Raw genomic sequence first — 24,241 nt, 5'->3', positions numbered from 1 at the left:
TCCTCTGTCGTCCCCTTCTCCTCCCACCTTCAATCTTTCCCAGCATCAGGGTCTTTTCCAATGAGTGGGTTCTTCTCATCAGGTGGCCAAAGTATTGGAGTTTCAGCTTCAGCATCAGTCCTTCCAATGAATATTCAGGACTGATCTCCTTTAGGATTGATCGGTTGGATCTCCTTGCAGTCCAAGGGACTCTCAAGAGTCTTCTCCAACACCACAGTTCAAAAGCATCAATTCTTCAGTCCTCAGCTTTCTTTATAGTCCAACTCTCACATCCATACATGACTACTGGAGAAACCATAGCTTTCACTAGACGGACCTTTGTTGGTAAAGTAATGTCTCTGCTTTTTAATATGCTGTCTAGGTTGGTCATAGCTTTTCTTCCAAGGAGTCAGCGTCTTTAACTGGTGATGTTGACGCAGGGCAGACACCCAGTGAAGGTTACTGTAGCGATGACCAGAGGGCTCTGTCTCCTGTCTGGCCCTTGGTAGTTTTCTTCTCCATGGTCAGTGTATATCCTATTTACTCCTCACCTCCCACCACTGCACACACACAAACACACCAGTTTTTTAAAAAAATTCTTCCCTTTCATGTTTTCTGTGGAAAGTGTGGCTTTTTAAATGACATAGGCAGTCAGCTCACGCCTTTCTTCATGCTCAGTGAACCAACCAGCCACTCACTATGGGTTTAGTGCAACGCAGCATCTGCTTTCACTGCCCAGGGCCACCTCTCTGCTAACCACTTCCAGGCCAGGGAATGTTCGGAAAGCCAGATGGGGGGGGGGTCATAGATGTCTCTGGGGAATCTTGCCGACTTGACAGTCCATAAATAGGGGACAACATCTTCCCAGTTCCAAAGATGTGGTGATTCTCAGAATTGGTCGATTGTCTATTAACATAAAAAACTTCTCTGCAAGAGTTGCTTTCATAATCTTCTTTTCCCTTCAAATGACAACAGTCCCAGAATAGCGTTCTTTTTTTTTTTTTTTAACGCTCCACCTTTTAATGTAGAAAAGTTGAAAGCTTAGTGCACTGAACACAGGACCAGTCACTGCAAGACACACCCCAACAACTTCACCACAAAGCTTCTTAGCACAGGGACCTTGTCTTCCCAGCGGCAAGTCCAGTTTCAAGTCTCACGACCCTCTCGTGGGCATGATAGTATTATCAGGTCCAATGTCCCCCAAATGTCCTTTACAACTATTTTTTTGGATTCAAGGTACAGTCAAGGATTATTTGCTTCATTTGGTTGTCATAATCTGCTCAACACTTTTTAAAAATGAAACCAGTTTTGTTTCAGGATTTGGGGTATTTTATAGCAATACTATATATAGGTGACTCAGTGGTAAAGAAACTGCCTGCCAAGCAGGAGATGCAGGTTTGATCCCCGGAGGAGGAAATGGCAACCCACACTAGTATTCTTGCCTGGGAAATCCAATGGACAGAGGAGCCTTGCTATAGACCATGGCTACAGACCATGGGGTTGCAAAGAGTCAGACACGACTTAGCAACTAAACAACAGCAAAAATAGCAATACTATATGTAAACATTTTGCCTAAAGGATAGCTTTATTAGAAGAACTAGCAGATGGCTCTTTATCAAATAATTGTTGTTAGTACTTGTATCCACTTTAAATAGAAAAAAGCAGCATTAAATGTGACTCATCAACCAAAAGGTTCATATAAAATTTGTAGAATGTACTTGTTAAATTACATCTTTATAAAACCCACTGGGTTGATCCAGTGATAGGGTCATAAACTTTCTTCCACTAGGACACAATATATGACCAGGCATAAACAGTCCCAATGCTTAACAGCCACAAAAATAAGATCTAGACCAACAAAGACTTACTGTATAGCACAGGGAACTCTGCTCAGTATTCTATAATAACCTATATGGGAAAAGAATTTGAAAAATAATAGATCCTTGTATGACTGAATCACTTTGCTGTACACCTGAAACCAACACAACATTGTTAACCAACTATACTCCATATAAAATAAAAATTTTAAAAATTATTTAGAATGGAAGATCTCTGCTTGACAATTGCTATTGTTTTAATGGAACATACGTGTGTGTCCTGCACATAACTGGTCTACACACGTCCCCCGCACAGCTAATGTGTTCTGGTCACGTTCACCAGGAGTGCTTGTCTTCCTGGAATTTCTCTCTGCCCGGAAGCCCTGGGTCCTCTGGAGGGGCCGTTGCCTTCACCACACTGAAGCAGGCCTCCAGGTTTGATGGCGCATCATTAAAGAGCTTGCAAAACACAGAACACGAAGCCCCCTGCCCTTCCCCACTGTGCTTGCTGAAGTCTTGCTTCCTGGGCGGGATGGGAAGCCCCCAGCAGACACACACCTCCCTGTGTCAAAGAGTCCAGAGAATACTTGTGATGGGGACCCTCCTGGAGACCAAATATGCCCGGGGTGGGCTCTGTAAGAGCTTGGCCACTGCCCTGTAAGCGGTGGGTGGGGTGTGGGGGTCACTTCTCAGAACAGGGTCTGCGGCTCCCAGAAGAAAAAACACACACACACAGCCCACTGGCCCCACCTCCCACAGCCAGACGCCTTTACCCCCTCCCTAGACCTCTCTCTCCCCAGGAATCCTGGCCAAACCTCCTGCCAACATCCCTTAACTCTCCCTGGGGAGTTCCCTTTGTGTCTGCTCCTGACTCAACGGACATGAATCTGAGCAAACTCCAGGAGACAGTGCCGGACAAAGGAGCCCTGCTGGTGTGCTGCAGTCCATCAGGCTACAAAGGGTCAGGCATGACTGAGCAACCAAACAGCAACAACAGTGATCTCTTCACATTTCTCTCTCCCAACGCGCTGTGTGCTCCTGAGACAGGAAGAGAGTTTCTTACACTAGGCATGTCCTCCAGAGCTTAGGGTACAGCCTGATGCATAGGTGAAATGTTAACTAAAGGAATAAATGAAATAATAACAGGTGCTGGCCAGACACCACATTCTTTTCCTTCTGTTTTATTAAAAAATATTTATTTGGCTGTGCCAGGTCTTAGTTGCAGCACACAGGAATTTTTTTTTTTTTTAGTTATGGCATGTGGGATCTAGTTTCCCAACAAGGATTGAACCTCAGCTCCCTGCTTTGGGAGCATGGAGGTTTAGCCACTGGACCACCAGGGAAGTCCCTTTCACATTCTTGAGAAGGAAAACCATGTCCCATTCTAGAAACCTTGGAGTCTGTATTCATTTCCCGAGGCTGGTGTAACCAGTAAACGCAAACTGTGTGGCTTAGAACAACAGAGATTTATTCTCCTACAGATTTGGAAGCCTGAAGTCTCAAATCAAGTTGTTGGTAGGTCCAGGTTCCCTCCAAGGGCAGAATCTTCCCTTTCCTCCTCCAGCCTCTGGTGGCTCCAGACATTCCTTGGCTTGTGTTCCCATCTTCCTCTGTTTCTCCCTCACCTTTTCCCTTTTGTGTCCCTGTGATCTCCCTTTGCCTCTCATACGAACCCTGGCAATGGCCTTTGGAACCCACCTGGAAAATACTTAGTAAACTCATCCCATGATCCTGAATTTAATCACACATGCAAAGACTTATTTCCCAATAAGGTCACATTCACAACTTCCGGGAATTGGAACTTGTTATCTGAGGCTGGCCATGATTTAGTCCATACAGTGCTCCACCATGAATGAAAAAAATATTGCCTGTATCTTTCTTGCAATGTCTTCCTACCTGTGCTTCACCAAAGAGACATCTCCCGGATACAATGTGCTTGCTTTGGTTTTGTCTAGGAAAATTAAGCTAGTAACATCTCTGATTGTCATAAAGATGCACATAGATGGCATCATTCGTCATGAGAGTCTACGAATAGGAGGTAGAAGGAAGAGAGGAAGCTGATGGGTGAGTTTCAGGATGGGAGGTCCAGAAAGGTATGATAAACTACAGAGATCAAACCCGTGCTGCACTTGACCTCCAGGCAAGTCCTGATGGGCCCCTATTTTCTACCAAATAGGGGTAGAAAAAACAAACAGCTTGTGTCCTGAGGCTCAGCCAAGAAGTGCTCCTTTGGGTTGTCCAGACAAGAGGAGACAAGACAGTCTAATCCTATGATACCACTGATTAGCGACCAGGATCCTGACTAGACTTCATCACTGATGGCAGGTCACTCACACCAGGGCCGTCAGGCTCACAAACTCAGGGTTGGATCGTGGGAGGAGGAGGCAAGACCCCACTCAGGAGCCAGGACAGAGAAAAGTCAGATGTTCACTCCTTTGTTTCATGACTTCGCCCTGTTCTCTTCCAACAAGGCCAGACCAATTGGAAGCGGCACCTGGAAGTATCTGGAATCCTGTTCGGCTTGATTTATAAGATGGGTTTCCCTCTGAACACTGTTGACTTTGTATAATGGCGTTATTTCCTCATGGGGTTAGTTAAGAGAGGCAACACAGCCCTCAGCGAAACAACGTTAACGCTGAGCTCTCAGTTGAAAACAGTACCAGGCAGGCAGGCTAGGACCCCAGGGATTAAACTCTAAATGCTTTGGTTTAAAAATCAAGGATTAAAAATGAATATTTCATTAAAATAGAAATCCAGTTTAAAGGTTTATGAAAAGTAGGGTGGAAAAAGAGGTCTGGACAAGTTAGGCTGATTGCTCAAAAATCTAGAGAAAGAGTGGGGAAAACTGTCTGCTCCTCCACTCCCTTTTAGCAGCTGAAGAAATTAAGGCAGAAGGAAGTCATAATTTGCTCTGGCCCATTAGCGAGTTGATGCCAGAGCTGGGACGGTGTCCCCTCTGTGTCTCTGGAGCCTGGATTCAGTGTGAAGGAGAAAACTCAGGATTCAAACCCAGGTCCGGAAGGAAGGAAGGAAAAGCAGGGCAAGGGGGATGGGGAGAGAAGCGGTAGGCAGATAGAAATGGTCTCAAAGTCTGAGACAGTGTGACTTGATCTTAGACTTTAAGGGTCATGCAGAGGACTGTCTGTGTACCCAATGTCTTCTTCTTTTCTTTCTGTAACAGTGACCACAGGGCCTTTTCATCCCCATGGCTCTTTTTTTTTTTTTTGCCCAGTGGCATGTGGGATCTTAATTCCCTGACCAGGGATTGAACCCTTGTTTCCTGCATTGGAAGCTCCAAGTCTTAACTGCTGAACCACCGGGGCAGCCCCAGAAGAGCCATTCTAAAGGAACCAGCCCCAGACTTCAGTTGCCTAGGCTGAAGCAAGTGCAGACCTGGGGATCTGCCAGCAAGCGCCTTTGCTAGGAATCTGGGACTTGGAACCTGAGAGAACTTTGTGAAGCTAAGGCTGCAGGTTAAACCTGGAGGTTGTTGTGGCCCTGTTTCCTGCAACGTGGAGGGAACTGGTTTGCAGAGAGAAGACAGGCAACACTACAGGGGCGAGAGCTGGAAGGACAGTCCTGATGGGGTTTTTAAATTCCTGGTCATAGTTTTTCCTGAAGTTCTAGGAGTCAATACATTTCTTTTTTGCCTAAGTTTGTTTAGCTTGGATTTCCTCGTGGGTAAGTCCTCACTGATGTGAAGGTTCTCCACAAGCAGCAGCTGGAGGGGCCCAGCTCTGGGTTCCTGGCTGGTTGGGTCAGAAAGATCCTGGGGGAAATCAGGCAATTTAACTTGGTAGCAGAGCAGCTGGCAATTCAGACACATGTGAACTGTCAGTCACGGTGGGGGTGGAGGCAGGGCTGGGACTCCTAAAACGTGCCCAGTGAGGATGCAGTCGTCTTGGCAAGGATGGTCTGTCAAGGAGGATTGAAGTCCCTGGGGTCTTGAAGTGTGGGGTTAGAGGAATCCGATAAATGAACAGGAAGTCAAGGCAGTCTCGCCCCTAGTATTTGGGGGATCCAGGATAAGAGTACAGATGGAGACCCAGTTTTTAAACGTTAAGTTTAAAAACTAACAAGTTAACAAACTGTGAAATAAAATATTTAACACATGTCGAGTGTTTGGTCTTTCTACCTTGGCCATTCCGTGAAGCCCCGGAAGGCCAGCTTGGATGTAGAATTCTTGGGGTCCTCATAGTTCCATGGCAGATATGGCAATGCAGGGACAGCTGGCCCCTGGCTCCCAGCCCTTGGCTGGCCCTCCTTCTCCGTGCATCCAGAGGACCTCAGCATGAATATGCTGGCACCCCCAGCCAGAATGTCCAATATCTGTCTGCACCCAGCAAACACCATCCCTCAGCCACCTTGAGAGCCTGGGACCATGTGGTCCTCTGTGGATGACAGGTTCCAGGGAAGTGGCTCAGGCTCTGAACATGGACTCAGGGCCACCTGGGCATGAGATCTCGAGTTCCAGGATCTGCAGCATGGTCTAGAAGGGGGTGCAGGCTCTGGGGGGACGCTTCTCCTTGGTCCTGTAGAACCCAGGTCCATGAAATGGGCCTGGCTAGGACAGCACTGTCCTGCCCCTCTGAGAAGGATAAGGTCATGGACTGACCCAAGGCGGGTGAGTTGGTCCTAGAACATGCTGGATTGGGGGAGGGGGGCAGGAGACTACCCAGCTGTGCAGTTGTGGGCTCTCTTTGCCACAAGGTCTTTGTAAAATGATGGCTCTAAATCAGAGGTAGAGATTAGTAATCAACTGTTTGGGGCCAAACTTAGGTTTGAATTTTGAGGGCTTTTATGCCTTTGCTGTATGGTCTTGGGCAAAATATTTAATTTCTCTGAGTACTGATTTTCTCATCTGTAAAGGGCGGACATTCCCTCTCCAGGCGGCTTTGAGGATTAAATGATGTCCATGAAGAGATCAGCATTGTAAGTGCTCTGGAACCGGCAGCAGCTGTGTTGTTGTTCTTTTTCTACTATTTTTGAGATGGCTTACAGCTCTGAAGTGACTGCTCTAGGGCCATGCTTGGAAAGGAGAGAACCATTGGCCCTCTGATGTTATTCCCTCTTCTCGAAGAGTCACTGTTGTTGATAGTCAGGAGCCTGGGCTCTGATTTCCTTGTATCATTTACTTGACTGTGAACCACTGGCAAATCACTTTGCTTCCTGGAGCCTCAGTGTCCCTGTTGGAAAAATGGGACAATAACAGCATCCGTTCCTGGAAGTGCTATTAGGAGTGAGTGAGATGATCCATCTAAGATCTTAACCAAGGTTTGCCTGGTACAAAGCAGGCTTTCAAAGCTGTTATTTACTTTTTTTAATCAACACCTCCCTTCTCTCTCCTGCTGTCCTCAGCCCAGCCGTGGGCAACTGCTGTTGTGATATTCGGGGTTCTAGGGGAGCTGTTTCAGGACCCATCTGTCCTGGGCAATCTTCACTCCATGGAATAATGGCTTCTGAGGAAGAAAAACCTTGAATCTTATTTGTTTGCTTAAATCCAAGCTCTAATTGCTTTGGGGAAAGGCCCATGTTGGCTGAAATCATTTCTTGTTTTGTTCTTTTTAGGCCCCTGTCGGGCAAAGTTTAATCTCAGTCAGACTTCTTGATTAACCGGGGAAGAAGAATTTGCCAAGGAAAGAAAACAGCAGGCTGGTTTCTTCAGAACTCAAACGAGGAAACTGCTATGTGATCAGTACTCTTTCTGGGCAGCTTCACTTCCTTCTTTTTCTTGTGTAAGAAAATCTAAGTTAAATAAATCTGCGCCAAAGATGGACAAATCTGGCTTCTCTGGGAGCGCTGATAGGCAGGGGACCTGGTGGCACCAGAGGCTCTGGTAGATGCTGGGGGTCCCCAGCACAGGTGTGACCCGGGGAGGCTTGCTCTGCTCCAAGGGCGGCCTGGAGGAAAAGAAGCAGGTGAGTGCAGATTCCTGAGGCACCTGGGGGCTCACTGCTGCCCCCTGCTTCCATGTAAGCCCTGGGTCGAGCACCATGGGCCCCATCATCAAAGCATGCTGTCCACTTGCAAAGACATGTAAACACTGATTTTTTTCTACTTGACCCTCCCATCACCAGGTCTTTCCTCCTGTTGATCTCTGAACACATCAAAAAGCCATCTACGTCTGCCCCTCAAACACCTTCCTTTCATGTCCAGGTCCCTGCCACCGTCACCTTCGCCCAGCTCTGTGCCAACCAAACTCAGAGCTCCCAGAAGCTCCCCTTTCTGCCTTGCCTGGGGCCTGGCCTCATGCTCATCCTTTATTTCTCTCTCTCTAATTTTTAACTGGAGCAAAATATGCTTCCCTGGTGGCTCAGATGGTAAAACTATCTACCTCCAATGCAGGAGACCCAGATTCGATCCCTGGGGTGGGAAGATACCTTGGAGAAGGAATTGGCAACCCAGTCCAGTATTCTTGCCTGAAGAATCCCATGGACAGAGGAGCCTGGTGGGCCATAGTCCATGGGGTTGCAGAGTAGGACATGACTGAGCGAGTAACACAACACAGAACATAAAATGTACCATCTTAGCCACCTTAAGTGCACAGCTCTGTGGCATTAAGTGCTTTCACGTTGTCATGCAACCATCACCACTGTCCCTCTCTGGAACACTTGTCATCTTGCAAAACTGAAACTCTGTAACTCAGTAAAAAGGAATCCGCCCTTCTCCTCCCCACCAGCCCCTGGCAACCACCATTCCACTTGTTCACTTTCTGTGAGTTTGGCCACTCTAGAAACCTTGTGTAAGTGGAATTGCACAGCATGTGTCCTTCTGTAACTGGCCTATCTCCCTGAGCACATGGTGCATCTGTGCTGTAGCCGCTCTTCCTTCTCTTAAGGTTTCCTTTGGAATGGCTACATCCTACCTGTCTTCAGGGTCTGGGTGTGAACTCCTTTCTTCCAGGAGGCCTTTTCGACCCCTGCCACTGTTGCTCCCACAATGCTTTGCACCCGCCTTCAGGGGGATCCAGGCAGAGGAGGGGCGGAGCGCAGAGCCGCCTCTGTGCTCCCGAGCATAGATCTCAGGGCACAGTCTCCTCTGCATTCCTGGCTATATCCCAGGGTCCCATCACAACCCCGTGCCTGGGAGAGCAGAGCGGAGCACAACGGACAGTGCAGAGTGAATGCTGAACACACTATTCCTAAAATATTCACTGACAATTTCCCACAAACTTTGAGACCAAATTAGCACATACTTGACCCATCCGGGAGTTGGTGATGGACAGGGAGGCCTGGCGTGCTGTGATTCATGGGGTCGCGGAGAGTCGGGCACGACTGAGCGACTGAACTGAACTGACCCATCAGGGAGAGACGCCGGCCCCAGCGACGCAGACGCGAGAGACGCCGGCCCCGGCGCAATCAACCACGCAAAGAGGCGCGGCTGTGAGGAGCTACCCGACGCCTGAGGCCAGGGCCAGCGGCCGAGAGGAGCTGCCCCACGTCCAATGGGCGGTGGCTGCGCGGGCGCAGGAGGGCAGAGAGGAGCTACTCCACGTTCAAAGTCAGGAGGGGAGGCCTTGAGGAGATACCCCTCATCCAAGGTAAGGTGCAGCGGCTGCGCTTTCTTGGAGCAGCTGTGAAGAGATATCCCATGCCCAAGGTAAGAGAAACCCAAATAAGACGGTAGGTATTGTGAGGGGGCACCAGAGGGCAGACACACTGAAATCATAATCACAGGAAACTAGTCGATCTGATCACATGGACCACAGCCGAATGTGGTCCCCTGGAGAAGGGAATGGCAAACCACTTCAGTATACTTGCCTTGAGAACCCCATGAACAGTATCAAAGGGCAAAATGATAGGATACTGAATGAGGAATTCCCCAGGTCGGTAGGTGCCCAGTATGCTACTGGAGGTCAGTGGAGAAATAACTCTAGAAGGAATGAAGGGATGGAGCAAAAGCAAAACCAATACCCAGTTGTGGATGTGACTGGTGATAGAAGCAAGGTCCGGTGCTGTAAAGAGCAATATTGCATAGGAACCTGGAATGTTAGGTCCATGAATCAAGGCAAATTGGCAGTGGTCAAACAGGAGATGGCAAGAGTGAACATACACATTCTAGGAATCAGTGAACTGAAATGGACTGGAATGGGTGAATTTAACTCAGATGACCATTATATCTACTACTGTGGGCAGGAATCCCTTAGAAGAAATGGAGTAGCCATCATGGTCAACAGAGTCCGAAATGCAGTACTTGGATGCAATCTTAAAAACGACAGAATGATTTCTGTTCATTTGCAAGGCAAACTATTCAATATTACAGTAATCCAGGCCTATGCCCCAACCAGTAACGCTGAAGAAGCCGAAGTTGAACAGTTCTATGAAGACCTACAAGACCTTTTAGAACTAACACCCAAAAAAGATGTCCTTTTCATTATAGGGGACTGGAATGCAAAAGTCGGAAGTCAAGAAACACCTGGAGTAACAGGCAAATTTGGCCTTGGAGCACGGAATGAAGCAGGGCAAAGGCTAATAGAGTTTTGCCAAGAGAACGCACTGGTCATAGCAAACACCCTTTTCCAACAACACAAGAGAAGACGCTACACATGAACATCACCAGATGGTCAACACCGAAATCAGATCGATTATATTCTTTGCAGCCAAAGATGGAGAAGCTGTATACAGTTAGCAAAAACAAGACCAGGAGCTGACTGTGGCTCAGATCATGAACTCCTTATTGCCAAATTCAGACTTAAATTGAAGAATGTAGGGAAAACCACTAGACCATTCAGATATGACCTAAATCAAATGCCTTATAATTATACAGTGGAAGTGAGAAATAGATTTAAGGGACCAGATCTGATAGATAGAGTGCCTGAAGAACACTGGACGGAGGTTCGTGACATTGTACAGGAGACAGGGACCAAGACCATCCCCATGGAAAAGAAATGCAAAAAAGCAAAATGGCTGTCTGAGGAGGTCTTACAAATAGCTGTGAAAAGAAGAGAAGCGAAAAGCAAAGGAGAAAAGGAAAGATATAAGCATCTGAATGCAGAGTTCCAAAGAATAGCAAGGAGAGATAAGAAAGCCTTCCTCAGTAATCAATGCAAAGAAATAGAGGAAAACAACAGAATAGGAAAAACAAGAAAATTAGAGATTCCAAGGGAATATTTCATGCAAAGATGGGCTCAATAAAGGACAGAAATGTTATGGACCTAACAGAAGCAGAAGATATTAAGAAGAGGTGGCAAGAATACACAGAAGAACTGTACAAAAAAGATCTTCACGACCAAGATAGTCACGATAACGTGATCGCTGACCTAGAGCCACAGACATCTTGGAATGTGAAGTCAAGTGGGCCTTAGAAAGCATCACTACGAACAAAGCTAGTGGAGGTGATGGAATTCCAGTTGAGCTGTTTCAAATCCTGAAAGATGATGCTGTGAAAGTGTTGCACTCAATATGCCAGCAGATTTGGAAAACTCAGCAGTGGCCACAGGACTGGAAAAAGTCAGTCTTCATTCCAATCCCAAAGAAAGGCAATGCCAAAGAATGCTCAAACTACCGCACAATTGCACTCATCTCACACGCTAGTAAAATCATGCTCAAAATTCTCCAAGCCAGGCTTCAGCAGTATGTGAACTGTGAACTTCCAGATGTTCAGGCAGGTTTTAGAAAAGGCAGAGGCACCAGAGATCAAATTGCCAACATCCGCTGGATCATGGAGAAAGCAAGAGAGTTCCAGGAAAACATCTATTTCTGCTTCATTGACTATGCCAAAGCCTTTGACTGTGTGGATCACAATAAACTGTGGAACATTCTGAAAGAGATGGGAATACCAGACCACCTGACCTGCCTCTTGAGAAACCTGTATGCAGGTCAGGAAGCAACAGTCAGGACTGTACATGGAACAACAGATTGGTTCCAAATAGGAAAAGGAGTACGTCAAGGTTGTATCTTGTCACCTTGCTTATTTAACTTATATGCAGAGTACATCATGAGGAATGCTGGGCTGGAAGAAGCACAAGCTGGAATCAAGATTGCCGGGAGAAATATCAATAACCTCAGATATGCAGATGCTGCTGCTGCTGCTGCTAAGTCACTTCAGTCGTGTCCGACTCTGTGTGACCCCATAGACGGAAGCCCACCAGGCTCCCCCGTCCCTGGGATTCTCCCGGCAAGAACGCTGGAGTGGGTTGCCATTTCCTTCTCCAATGTGTGAAAGTGAAAAGTGGAAGTGAACTCGCTCAGTCATGTCCTACCCTTAGCAACCCCATGGACTGCAGGCTACCAGGCTCCTCCATCCATGGGATTTTCTAGGCAAGAGTACTGGAGTGGCTTGCCAGTGCCTTCTGACACGACCCTTATGGCAGAAAGTGAAGAGGAACTCAAAAGCCTCTTGATGAAAGTGAAAGAGGAGAGTGAAAAGGTTGGCTTGAAGCTCAACATTCAGAAAACAAAGATCATGGCATCTGGTCCCATCACTTCATGGGAAATAGATGGAAACACAGTGGAAACAGTGTCAGACTTTATTTTTTGGGGCTCCAAAATCACTGCAGATGCTGATTGCAGCCAGGAAATTAAAAGACGCTTACTCCTTGGAAGGAAAGTTATGACCAACCTAGATAGTCTATTAAAAAGCAGAGAGATTACTTTGCCAACCAAGGTCCGTCTAGTCAAGGCTATGGTTTTTCCCGTGGTCATGTATGGATGTGAGAGTTGGACTGTGAAGAAAGCTGATTGCTGAAAAATTGATGCTTTTGAACTGTGGTGTTGGAGAAGACTCTTGAGAGTCCCTTGGACTGCAAGGAGATCCAACCAGTCCATTCTAAAGGAGATCAATCCTGGGTATTCATTGGAAGGACTGATGCTAAAGCTGAAACTGCAATACTTTGGCCACCTCATGCGACGAGTTGACTCACTGGAAAAGACTCTGATGCTGGGAAAGGTTGGGGGCAGTAGGAGAAGGGGACGACAGAGAATGAGATGGTTGGATGGCATCACCGACTCTGTGGACATGAGTTTGAGTGAACTCCAGGAGTTGGTGATGAACAGGGAGGCCTGGCGTGCTGTGATGGGGTCACAGAGAGTCGGACACGACTGGGCGACTGAACTGAACTGAACTGAACTGACCCATCAGGAGCATGGGGACTCTTAACCAGCACAGAGTTTGTCTCTAAGGCACAACTCCATCCGCTCACCGATTCTCCGGCCTTTCCCTCAACCCTGCTCTGTCAGCACCCACTGCTTCCTGGGGAGCCCAGTGGTGTCTCCAGCCCTGAGTTCCAGGCACACTTCCCGTCACCCACTCGCCTCCTGGTGTGTGTTTGTGGAGGTGGTCTCCCCGTCTGCCTCTCCTGGCCTCACTGCACCCTGAGTAGCCTGGAAAGTGCCTACTCCCAGACACCTTTCTACTCCTGTTCGCTCTAGGAACCCCAGCCCCAGTGTGTCTCAGGAGTAACAGTGACGCCATCACTCGGGCCCACCCTCTGGGGAGGAGTCCTCATTCCACAGTAATCTGCCCATTGCCAACAGCTTCTACTTCCTTCTCTCCTATGCTCATACAGAAGCCCTTCTCCAAGGCCTGGTCCTTTCACTGTGGGGGAGTGGACAGATGGTGGGACCATGTTCCTGCCTTCCCACTGACCAGTGGTTTGACTTTAGGCAAATCACAATTTGTCCCTAAGGCTTGATTTCCTCATCTGTAGATGGAGGTAACAAGGAGTATGTACCACATAGACGTTGAGAATGATCTTACGATTGCCGAGGGGAAGGATGGGAGGCAGGGATAGTTAGGTAGTTTGGGATGGACATGTAGACACTGCTGTATTTAAAATGGATAACCAGGGGCTTCCCTGGTGGTTCAGTGTAAAGAATCTGCCTGCCAATGCAGGAGACTTGGGTTCAATCCCTTATCCAGGAAGATCCCACATGTCACGGAGCAGTTAATTCTGTGAGCCACAACTATTGAGCCTGTGCTCTAGAGCCTGGGAGCTGCAACTCCTGAGCCCACATGACACAGTTACTGAAGCCTGTACACCCTAGAGCCCGTGCTCTGCAGTAAGAGAAGCCACCTCAGTGAGAAGCCCATGCACCGTTAGAGAGTAGCCCTGACTTGCCACAACTAGAAAAAAGCCCGCGCATAACAACAAAGACCCAGTCCAGCCAAAAATAAATGAAAATCAAAAACCAAAATGAAGTAAAATAAAATGGGTAACCAATAAGGATCGACTGTATAGCACAAGGAAATCTGCTCGATGTTATGCGGCAATCTGGATGGGAGGGGAGCTTAGGGAAGAATGGATACCTGTATGACTGAGTCCCTTTGCTGTTCACTTGAAACTATCACAACACTGTTTATTAACTAGCTATACTCCAATGCAAAAATAAAATTAAGGATAAACAGGAGGACATCCTCAGAAGCCTGGGAGAATGAAGCCAAGTCCTGTAGCAGTTCTCCACTCTGCTGTCAGTTATGGACCTGGTGGAAGACTCTAGACGGTGGTCAGCACTGAATAAGACTGGTGCTGTTGGAGGAGGGTGGGCTGCCCTCAGGCGGAGGCGATGCAGGGGAGGTGACACCACCTTCCTCCTCCCACGTGCTCCCCCTGGCCTCCGTGCTGTGGCCAAGCTCTCCAAGGAAAGCACCAACCTGATTTCTAGGGACTCCTTGCTGCTCAGGGCATCACGTGTGGCGGACACTCTGCTGACTGAACTGATGGACTGACTGACTCTGTAAACACCCTGCCAAATGCCTGCAGAATGCTCTAGACACTCACGTCTGCTAGATGGCACTTCTGCTCCCAAAGGCTGGGGGTTGAGTCGTGTACTTAACAAGAATCAGCTGTGTTTGCTCCCAAACTCGCGAATGCCAGTTGTACATTTTATTGTGATCATAAACTTATTTAAACAAAATGAAAATTGATGAGATTAGTGTGAAAGAACTTTGTGAAAACCAAGATGAATACTTGGAAAAGACTAGATGAAGGGTCATGTTGAATTGAGGATAGATGAGACAACTGTTAAAGCTTGGGGGGGAAATTATAAAAAGAAAAAACCAGAAGTCTAGTGCGCTCTCATTGCTTTGCAAATATCTTTAAGTTCTAGCTCTACTTTAAAAAAAGCAGAAACCGAAAACCATAAATAACGCATTTATGGCAAACTGTGCTGAACTTGCCTCTTATGCGAAGAAAAAGCCTTGGCCCTACATCAAAAGATTGGGGATGAATGTACATTCTACTCTTGCAAATTGAAGTAAAATGTTTACAGGATGTACATATTATGTTTTAATGGCCCCTTGCTTTAAAATCTGTATTTTTAAATTAACCCAACAAGCACTGGTGTTGATCCAGCTGGGTGAGAGGGTTTCTACCATTCAGCCTCCTGTTTGGGGCCCTCCAAGCAGCCCCATTCTGGCCTCATTCACTGCACACATCTCCCACTTTCCCTTCCACTCATTTAGGCCCTCACTCAAGAGTGACTGTGAATCAGAACCAGCTCTGAATTCAGAGCTGACTTCCCGTGCTGCCTCTACCTGGAGAGGGTGGAAGCAAGAGAGTATGAGAGTGTGCTGTGGCCCCTCCTGAAGTGTGGGAACTGCTTGTCTACGGTGTTGCAGAGTCTTTCCCCACCTGACATCCCACCGCTTTGGAGAGAATTGGTTCCCACCCCAATTTCACATGTTGAAGCCCTATCCCCCAATGAGATGGTATTTGGAGGTGGGAGGCCTTTGGGAGGTAATTAGGGTTGATGAGGTCATGAGGCTGGGGCCCTTCTGATAGAAATAGTGGTTTCACAGGAGGAGGAGGGGATAGAGGTTGCTCCCTCTCCACCCTGTGAGGACACAGAGAAAGTGCCAGCCTGCCAGCTAGGAAGAAGACCCTCCTGCACCTAGAACTGAATTGGCGGTGACCATGACCTTGGCCTCCCAGCCTTGAGGACTGTGTGAAGTTAATGTCTGTTTCTTGAGCCGCCTAGTCTCTGGTATTTTGTCACAGCAGCCAGGGCAGGCTAACACTCTGAGGCCACCAAGACCACAGCAGGTCCTGGGAAGGCGTGTAGAGGATGTCTATGATCCTGCTGCCGCCATCGAGGAAGATGCTGTCGATGATGCCATACCCTCAAACCCCGAGGGTCCTTCCTTCCTTCCCCTTCCTTCTCAGACTCCAACACACCACCAACACTCACCTTCTCATGAGACCACAGACCCACTGGGAGGCCTGCAGATGTACAATCAGGGAGTTTATATGTCTCACCCGAGGTCACACTGTTTTCAAAGACACACCTGTGACTGTAACCAGAGCCCATGACACGTTCTGATAAGCCAAGTGGTCTCCCAAATAAAACTTTAAATTCACGACTCTCTGCCGTGAAATGCATGATGAGTGATGTTTCTATGTGTGATACCCTCTGACTCTAATGGCCTCCAAAGCATTTAACTATTTGACCTCCCAGAACAGAGATTTCTAGTTGTCTACCCTAATCTCCTGCTTTCCTCCTTAGTTACGGAACTCCCAACCTCTCCTGCAGGGAGGTGTGGCCATGTGACTAAGTTCTGGCCACCAAGACACGAGCAGAAGTGTTCAGGACATCCTGGAAAAGTCTGTGAAGGGGGTTGATCTGATTGGAACGTGCACACTGTCTGTCGTGGACCCCTGATGTGCACGCCCGTTTCTTCCTGCTGCCTGGAGTGTGGGTGGAAGCAGGAGGCCCCAGCAACTGTCTGGACCATATGGCACTGTGAACTTGGAAGCCAGAGCTGAGAAGGGTCAGAAGCATATGGAAGGGGCCTGGGCTCATGACCACAGAGCCACTGCACCAAGAAAGTGGGAACATTGAGGCGGGGGGCAGGGGTCATCCCTCATGCAAGTGCACGACCTCGATCTTAGCCCGGTGATGAGAGGAGTGGCAGGGAACACTGAAGGGATCATTTCTATAGCTGCCTCGGTGATGGGACCTCAAGAAGCCTGGTGTGGGGCCTGGGGGACTGGAGTGAGGTGTTATTCACTCACCTCACTTCTCTTGAGAAGCCAGGCTCCAGTTTGGGGAGAAGGTGGTGCCCCAGCAGCTGTGGAAGCCCAGGCCCAGACCCCCCACCCTCTCAGGGGTTGCACGGAGCTCCCAAGGAAGGGACAGTGAGATGATCCAGCCTCACACAGCCTGGTGGGCAGTTAACAATAGCCACAAAGCTCAAGACAAAGACCCTGTGAGGTAGCCCTTGACTGCATGTGATGGCCAGACAACACAGGGACTTCCGAGAGTGTCCTGAGCTGAGCAGGCAGGACATCAAACTGGTGAGATTTGAGTTGTGACCTTGCTGTACTCACAGGCTGTGGGGCTTAGGGACAGATGACTCATGATGATGACAGAGTGGCCTGGATCCCTCAGCCAGGAAAGGCTGCCTTTTATTTCACCTTCAGCCTGGCTCACCTGTCACTGCCGAATCCACCCCCTCTGCAGGAGTCTTCCTTCACTTCAAGGACGCGGTCTCCTGGAGAGTGAGGATCAGAGGTCTTTTCAGGTTGGAAGGAGACGGAACAGATTTAGGAAGAGGAACCCAGGATCACACTGTGACGGGGAGCAAGTTTAACTCCAGTTACATGGAGTTTCTGTGTTAGAACAAGGCCCCGGCTGGCTGAATCCATGAGATAACAAGAACATTTTCCCCTGAGCTTTCACTCGACTCTCAAAATCATTTGTGATGTTTTCCACGTGAATTGTTTTCTGCGTTCAGTCAACTTAGTTTGTGGTTGTGTTTGATAGGCTGGTATGTTGGAAAAATCAATCCAGAATCCAATCAAAACAGACATGCAGAGAAACACGTGTTTAGGGCTGAAATGAAACTGGAAAATCAGCCAACCCCACTCTTCATTTTATAAATCAGCAGAAGTGATTCCTGGAGCTAAGACAGCTAATGAAGGCGAACTTCAGAGCAGACTTTCAGTTCAGTTCAGTTCAGTCGCTCAGTCGTGACTGACTTTCTGCGACCCCATGAATCACAGCCAGGCCTCCCTGTCCATCACCAACTCCTGGAGTTCACAAAAACTCATGTCCCTCGAGTTGGTGATGCCCCCCAGCCATCTCATTCTGTCGTCCCCTTCTCCTCCCGCCCCCAATCCTTGCCGGCATCAGAGTCTTTTCCAGTGAGTCAACTCGTCGCATGAGGTGGCCAAAGTATTGCAGTTTCAACTTTAGCATCAGTCCTTCCAATGAAAACCCAGGATCGATCTCCTTTAGAATGGACTGGTTGGATCTCCTTGCAGTCTCCAAGGGACTCTCAAGAGTCTTCTCCAACACCACAATTCAAAAGCATCAATTCTTCAGCAATCAGCTTTCTTCACAGTCCAACTCTCACATCCATACATGACCACGGGAAAAACCATAGCCTTGACTAGACAGACCTTGGTTGGCAAAGTAATGTCTCTGCTTTTTAATATACTATCTAGGTTGGTCATAACTTTCCTTCCAAGGAGTAAGCGTCTTTTAATTTCATGGCTGCAATCAGTATCCGCAGTGATTTTGGAGCCCAAAAAAATAAAATCTGACACTGTTTCCACTGTTTCCCCATCTATTTCCCATGAAGTGATGGGACCAGATGCCATGATCTTTGTTTTCTGAATGTTGAGCTTCAAGCCAACCTTTTCACTCTCCTCTTTCACTTTCATCAAGAGGCTTTTGAGTTCCTCTTCACTCTCTGCCATAAGGGTGGTGTCATCTGCATATCTGAGGTTATTGATATTTCTCCCGGCAATCTTGATTCCAGCTTGTGCTTCCTCCAGCCCAGCGTTCCTCATGATGTACTCTGCATATAAGTTAAATAAGCAGGGTGATAATATACAACCTTGACGTACTCCTTTTCCTATTTGGAACCAGTCTGTTGTTCCATGTCCAGTTCTAACTGTTGCTTCCTGACCTGCATATAGGTTTCTCAAGAGGCAGGTCAGGTGGTCTGGTATTCCCATCTCTTTCAGAATGTTCCACAGTTTATTGTGATCCACACAGTCAAAGGCTTTGGCATAGTCAATGAAGCAGAAATAGATGTTTATCTGGAGCTCTCTTGCTTTCTCCAGGATCCAGCGGATGTTGGCAATTTGATCTCTGGTGCCTCTGCCTTTTCTAAAACCTGCTTGAACATCTGGAAGTTCACAGTTCACATATTGCTGAAGCCTGGCTTGGAGAATTTTGAGCATGATTTTACTAGCGTGTGAGATGAGTGCAATTGTGCGGTAGTTTGAGCATTCTTTGGCATTGCCTTTCTTTGGTATTGGAATGAAGACTGACCTTTTCCAGTCCTGTGGCCACTGTTGAGTTTTCCAAATCTGCTGGCATATTGAGTGCAACACTTTCACAGCATCATCTTTCAGGATTTGAAACAGCTCAACTGGAATTCCATCACCTCCACTAGCTTTGTTCGTCGTGATGCTTTCTAAGGCCCACTTGACTTCACATTCCAAGATGTCTGGCTCTAGGTGAGTGATCACGCCATCGTGACTATCTTGGTCGTGAAGATCTTTTTTGTACAGTTCTTCTGTGTATTCTTGCCACCTCGTCTTAATATCTTCTGCTTTTGTTAGGTCCACACCATTTCTGTCCTTTATCGAGCCCATCTTTGCATGAAATGTTCCCTTGGTATCTCTAATTTTCTTGAAAAGATCTCTTGTTTTTCCTATTCTGTTGTTTTCCTCTATTTCTTTGCATTGATCGCTGAGGAAGGCTTTCTTATCTCTCCTTGCTATTCTTTGGAACTCTGCATTCAGATGCATATATCTTTCCTTTTCTCCTTTGCTTGTCTCTTCTCTTCTTTTCACGGCTATTTGTAAAGCCTTTTCAGACAGCCATTTTGCTTTTTTGCATTTCTTTTCCATGGGGATGGTCTTGGTCCCTGTCTCCTGTACAATGTCACGAACCTCCGTCCAGAGTTCATCAGGCACTCTATCTATCAGATCTGGTCCTTAAATCTATTTCTCACTTCCACTGTATAATCATAAGGGATTTGATTTAGGTCATATCTGAATAGTCTAGTGGTTTTCCCTACATTCTTCAATTTAAGTCTGAATTTGGCAATAAGGAGTTCATGATCTGAGCCACAGTCAGCTCCAGGTCTTGTTTTTGCTAACTGTATAGAGCTTGTCCATCTTTGGCTGCAAAGAATATAATCAGTCTGATTTCATTATTGACCATCTGGTGATGTTCATGTGTAGCGTCTTCTCTTGTGTTGTTGGAAAAGGGTGTTTGCTATGACCAGTTTGTTCTCTAGGCAAAACTCTGTTAGCCTTTGCCCTGCTTCATTCCGTGCTCCAAGGCCAAATTTGCCTGTTACTCCAGGTGTTTCTTGACTTCCGACTTTTGCATTTCAGTCCCCTATAATGAAAAAGACATCTTTTTTGGGTGTTAGTTCTAAAAGGTCTTGTAGGTCTTCATAGAACCATTCAACTTCGGCTTCTTCAGGGTTACTGGTTGGGGCGTAGGCCTGGATTACTGTAATATTGAATGGTTTGCTTTGGAAACGAACAGAAATCATTCTGTCGTTTTTAAGATTGCATCCAAGTACTGCATTTCGGACTCTTTTGTTGACCATGATGGCTACTCCATTTCTTCTAAGGGATTCCTGCCCACAGTAGTAGATATAATGGTCATCTGAGTTAAATCCACCCATTCCAGTCCATTTTAGTTCACTGATTCCTAGAATGTCTACATTCACTCTTGCCATCTCCTGTTTGACCACTTCCAATTTGCCTTGATTCATGGATCTAACATTCCAGTTTCCTATGCAATATTGCTCTTTTCAGCACCGGACCTTGCTTCTATCCCTGGTCACATCCACAACTGGGTATTGGTTTTGCTTTGGCTTCATCACTTCATTCTTTGTGGAGATATTTCTCCGCTGATCTCCAGCAGCATACAGGGCACCTACCGACCTGGGGAATTCCTCATTCAGTATCCTATCATTTTGCCCTTTGATACTGTTCATGGGGTCCTCAAGGCAAGTATACTCAAGTGGTTTGCCATTCCCTTCTCCAGCGGACCACATTCTGTCAGACCTCTCCACCATGACCTGCCCGTCTTGGGTGGCCCCACACGGCATGGCTTAGTTTCATTGAGTTAGACAGGGCTGTGGTCCGTGTGATCAGATAACCCTAACTCATTAACAGCGCTTCAAACACTTTGCTTCTTGGGTTTTTTTTTTTTTTTCGGGGGTAGGGCTTTGTTTTTTGTTTACTGTGCCTTGAGGCATAGGGAATCTTAGTTCCCCTACCAGACCAGGGATCAAACCAGTGCCCCCTGAAGTGGAAGTGTGGAGTCCTAACCACTGGACTGCCAGGGAAGTCCCCTCCAGATATACTATGTAAGAGCTCCTCAGGTTCTTTGTGTGTGTGTTCATTTTTCTTGGAAAGAACTTACAGAGTGTTTCCTGAGGCATTTGGAGTCAAGCTGGACAGAACTACAAACGTCGAAGCAGCTTTCCCTACACAAGGTCAAGGTCACTCATGAAGTCTGTTGCTGGACCCTCTTTCACATCATAGGCATTAGGTATTTGGATTGTGTTGAACTGGGTATCCTTCCTCTCCTCCCCCTCCCCTTCTGCTGCTTCCTCCTCCTCCTCCATCTCCCTTCTCTGCTTCTGCCTGATGCTTCCTACATCACAGTCTGATTTTCTCCAGGTCTGCTGTGCTGTATAGCACGGACCCTGGTTTTTGTGCTGATCAGCATATTTTCCTCATTTGCTTCTTCCTTCCTCTCCTCCCACCCCTCTCTGTGCTTTTAGTTTCCAAATTGTGGGCCTATCTAAATTAATGAACTCATTTGTTTTCTCTGTATCAAATGCACAGCAAAATGACTGTATTTCTAAATAGGCTGATAGTACCATGTAGACAGATTCTGAGCCTCCCCGGAGCTATGAAAGCACCATGTTAAGCTCATGGGCGCACCATGGGGAAATGAGGGAGTTCCTGACAAGACAGAAGGCTTTCTTGATCAGTGCTTGCCTGGTCCCTCTGTTCCCCACGTTGAGTGTGTCTCTATGAAGACGTCAGTGACAAGGATCCAATGTGTGATCAGTATTCCAAGAGGCTGAAGATACAAAATCCAAGACACATTATTTTGTGGGCAGAGCAGGTGTTCTGCCTTGAGTTGTAACATAACCAGTGAGGAATAGTTCATGAAATGACCTTTCTTTCAGCTTATTAAAGGGCAAGCATTTCCTGGAAATTCATATATTTCACTGAGCTCTAAATCAACACTGCATCTACCAGGGTCTTTTCACCATCTCTTGCTCTGACATTGACTTTCATGAACCCAGGCACTAAACCCATTATTCCTTCCTTTCACTCAGGAAACCCTGTGTTAAAATGTATTTCCTAATGGGGACCGTGTGCTGCGGGCTGCTGTTTCAGCGTCTGTGTCTGATGTGACAGGGGGTTGAGCATGGTGCTGAGTCTCTCTGTGTTCCAAGGCCACAGACAACAACCTTTTTGCTGGTGAGAAAGAGGGACAGTCAAGTGATGCTGGGAGATCAGCTCCAACCAGTAAGCCCCCCGGCCCTGGTCAGTAGCTGGATCTTGGGATATGCTTTTATTCCTGAGTTGACTTGGTTCATGCCTCGACCCTTTCAGGGTGCAGTTTATAACCTGTGCCGATCTGCCTGGACCTATGAGCAAGCAAGCCCAGGTGAACTGTATGTGCCGGGACCAACCTCAGCATGGGCCTTGCCCTCCACCACCTTGTCTTGCTCTTCTCCTCTGCACGTGGCAGGAACACCTCCTTCTAGCACGGGGTGAGCAGGCATGCTCTGGGGATCTGTCAGGACTTCATGGGGCACTCTAGGGTGGCTCCAAGAGGCAGGAGTGAAAATGTCCCAGGGGCTGCTCTGCCCAAAGGTCCCTGGAAAAGTTAATTGGTAAATGGTAAGCATACGATGCGGACTGCAGCAATGAAATTAAAAGACGCTTACTCCTTGGAAGGAAAGTTATGACCAACCTAGATAGCATATTAAAAAGCAGAGACATTACTTTGCCAACAAAGGGTCCGTCTAGTCAAGGCTATGGTTTTTCCAGTGGTCATGTATGGATGTGAAGGTTGGACTGTGAAGAAAGCTGATTGCTGAAGAATTGATGCTTTTAAACTGTGGTATTGGAGAAGACTCTTGGGAGTCCCTTGGACTGCAAGGAGATCCAACCAGTCCATTCTAAAGGAGATCAGTCCTGGGTGTTTATTGGAAGGAGTGACGCTAAAGCTGAAACTGCAATACTTTGGCCACCTCATGCAAAGCGCTGACTCACTGGAAAAGACTCTGATGCTGGGAGAGATTGGAGGCAGGAGGAGAAGGGGATGACAGAGAATGAGATGGCTGGGGGGCATCACCAACTCGATGGACATGAGTTTGAGTGAACTCCGGGAGTTGGTGATGGACAGGGAGGCCTGGCGTGCTGTGATTCATGGGGTCGCAAAGAGTCGGACACGACTGAGCGACTGAACTGAACTGAACTGAACTGAAGCATATGATGGGAGGTAACCTGTCTTCTCTTAACTCTTGCTGATGCTAAGTCGCTTCAGTTGTGTCTGACTCTGTGCAACCCCATAGTCGGCAGCCCACCAGGATCCCCCTTCCCTGGGATTTTCCAGGCAAGAGAACTGGAGTGGGGTGCCATTGCCTTCTCCATAACTCTTGCTAGATCCACTTAATCAAATTCAGTTCTGGTCTTGTAGTTTCATAAGAAACAATTCCAGGGAAATTGGCCCTGGAGGTTCCAGTCCAGAAACACCTCCTACAGAATGTATCACATCAGGGCACAAGCGACTCAGTATGTACTAAGAACCTGCACGACAAATCCAAAACAGTTCTGGTAACTTCTTCAAGAAACATCAGCTAGGGAGACAAGAGAGCCTACTGAAGCAGGTAGAATCCCTCTGAGCAGTAACTTGGGTTAATCTTATCACCACAGCCCACTCAGGCCAGATCTTTCCCATCTCACAGCTCCCTAGTCCTGAATCTTTCCTGTAAAACATCATAACATGTTTCTGTACCAAATTCACTGTCACCAGTCTATCAGAGTTCTCTAAATTTAAATGTATCTAATTTTGATAAATTTTGTGAAAGTAAACTGGTTTTGGTACCCTTCCCCACAATTCTTATGTTGAAGCCCTAAACCCTAGTGACTGTATTAAAACATAAGTCTTTTAAAGAAGTAATTTTGGTGTCGGAGAAGAGTCTTGAGAAGCCCTTGGACTTCAAGGAGATCAAACCAGTAAATCTTAAAGGAAATCAACCCTGAAATAGTCATTGGAAGGACTGATGCTGAAGCTGAAGCTCCACTACTTTGTCCCCTGATGCGGAGAGCTGACACATTGGAAAAGACCCTGATGTTGGGAAAGACTGAGGGCAAGGAAAGAAGGGGGTGGCAGAAGATGAGATGGTTGGATGGCATCATTGACTCAATGGACTTAAATCTGAGCAGACTCGGGGAGATGGTGGAGGACAGAGCAGCCTGGCGTGCTGCAGTCCATGGA

General features: G+C 47.3%; 1 protein-coding gene across 1 annotated transcript in view; it reads right to left on the bottom strand.

Moving 5' to 3' along the window:
• Positions 1-7,488: 7,488 nt before the first annotated feature.
• The window catches only part of LOC129556551 (cilia- and flagella-associated protein 337-like), a 136,556-nt gene continuing 119,803 nt past the window's right edge, over positions 7,489-24,241 (bottom strand). Inside the window, 5 exon segments of the mRNA XM_088842823.1 lie at positions 7,489-7,696; positions 17,165-17,272; positions 17,731-17,746; positions 18,634-18,661; positions 22,428-22,615. Coding sequence (XP_088698949.1) covers positions 7,489-7,696; positions 17,165-17,272; positions 17,731-17,746; positions 18,634-18,661; positions 22,428-22,615 — 548 coding nt within the window.

Source organism: Moschus berezovskii, chromosome 13, assembly GCF_049115385.1.
Source record: "Moschus berezovskii isolate FMDL1 chromosome 13, NW_MosBer_1.0, whole genome shotgun sequence".
In the NCBI taxonomy this organism is placed as follows: Eukaryota; Metazoa; Chordata; class Mammalia; order Artiodactyla; family Moschidae; genus Moschus; species Moschus berezovskii.
Note: the sequence above shows the minus strand (reverse complement) of the source record. Positions and strands in the feature narration are given on the sequence as shown.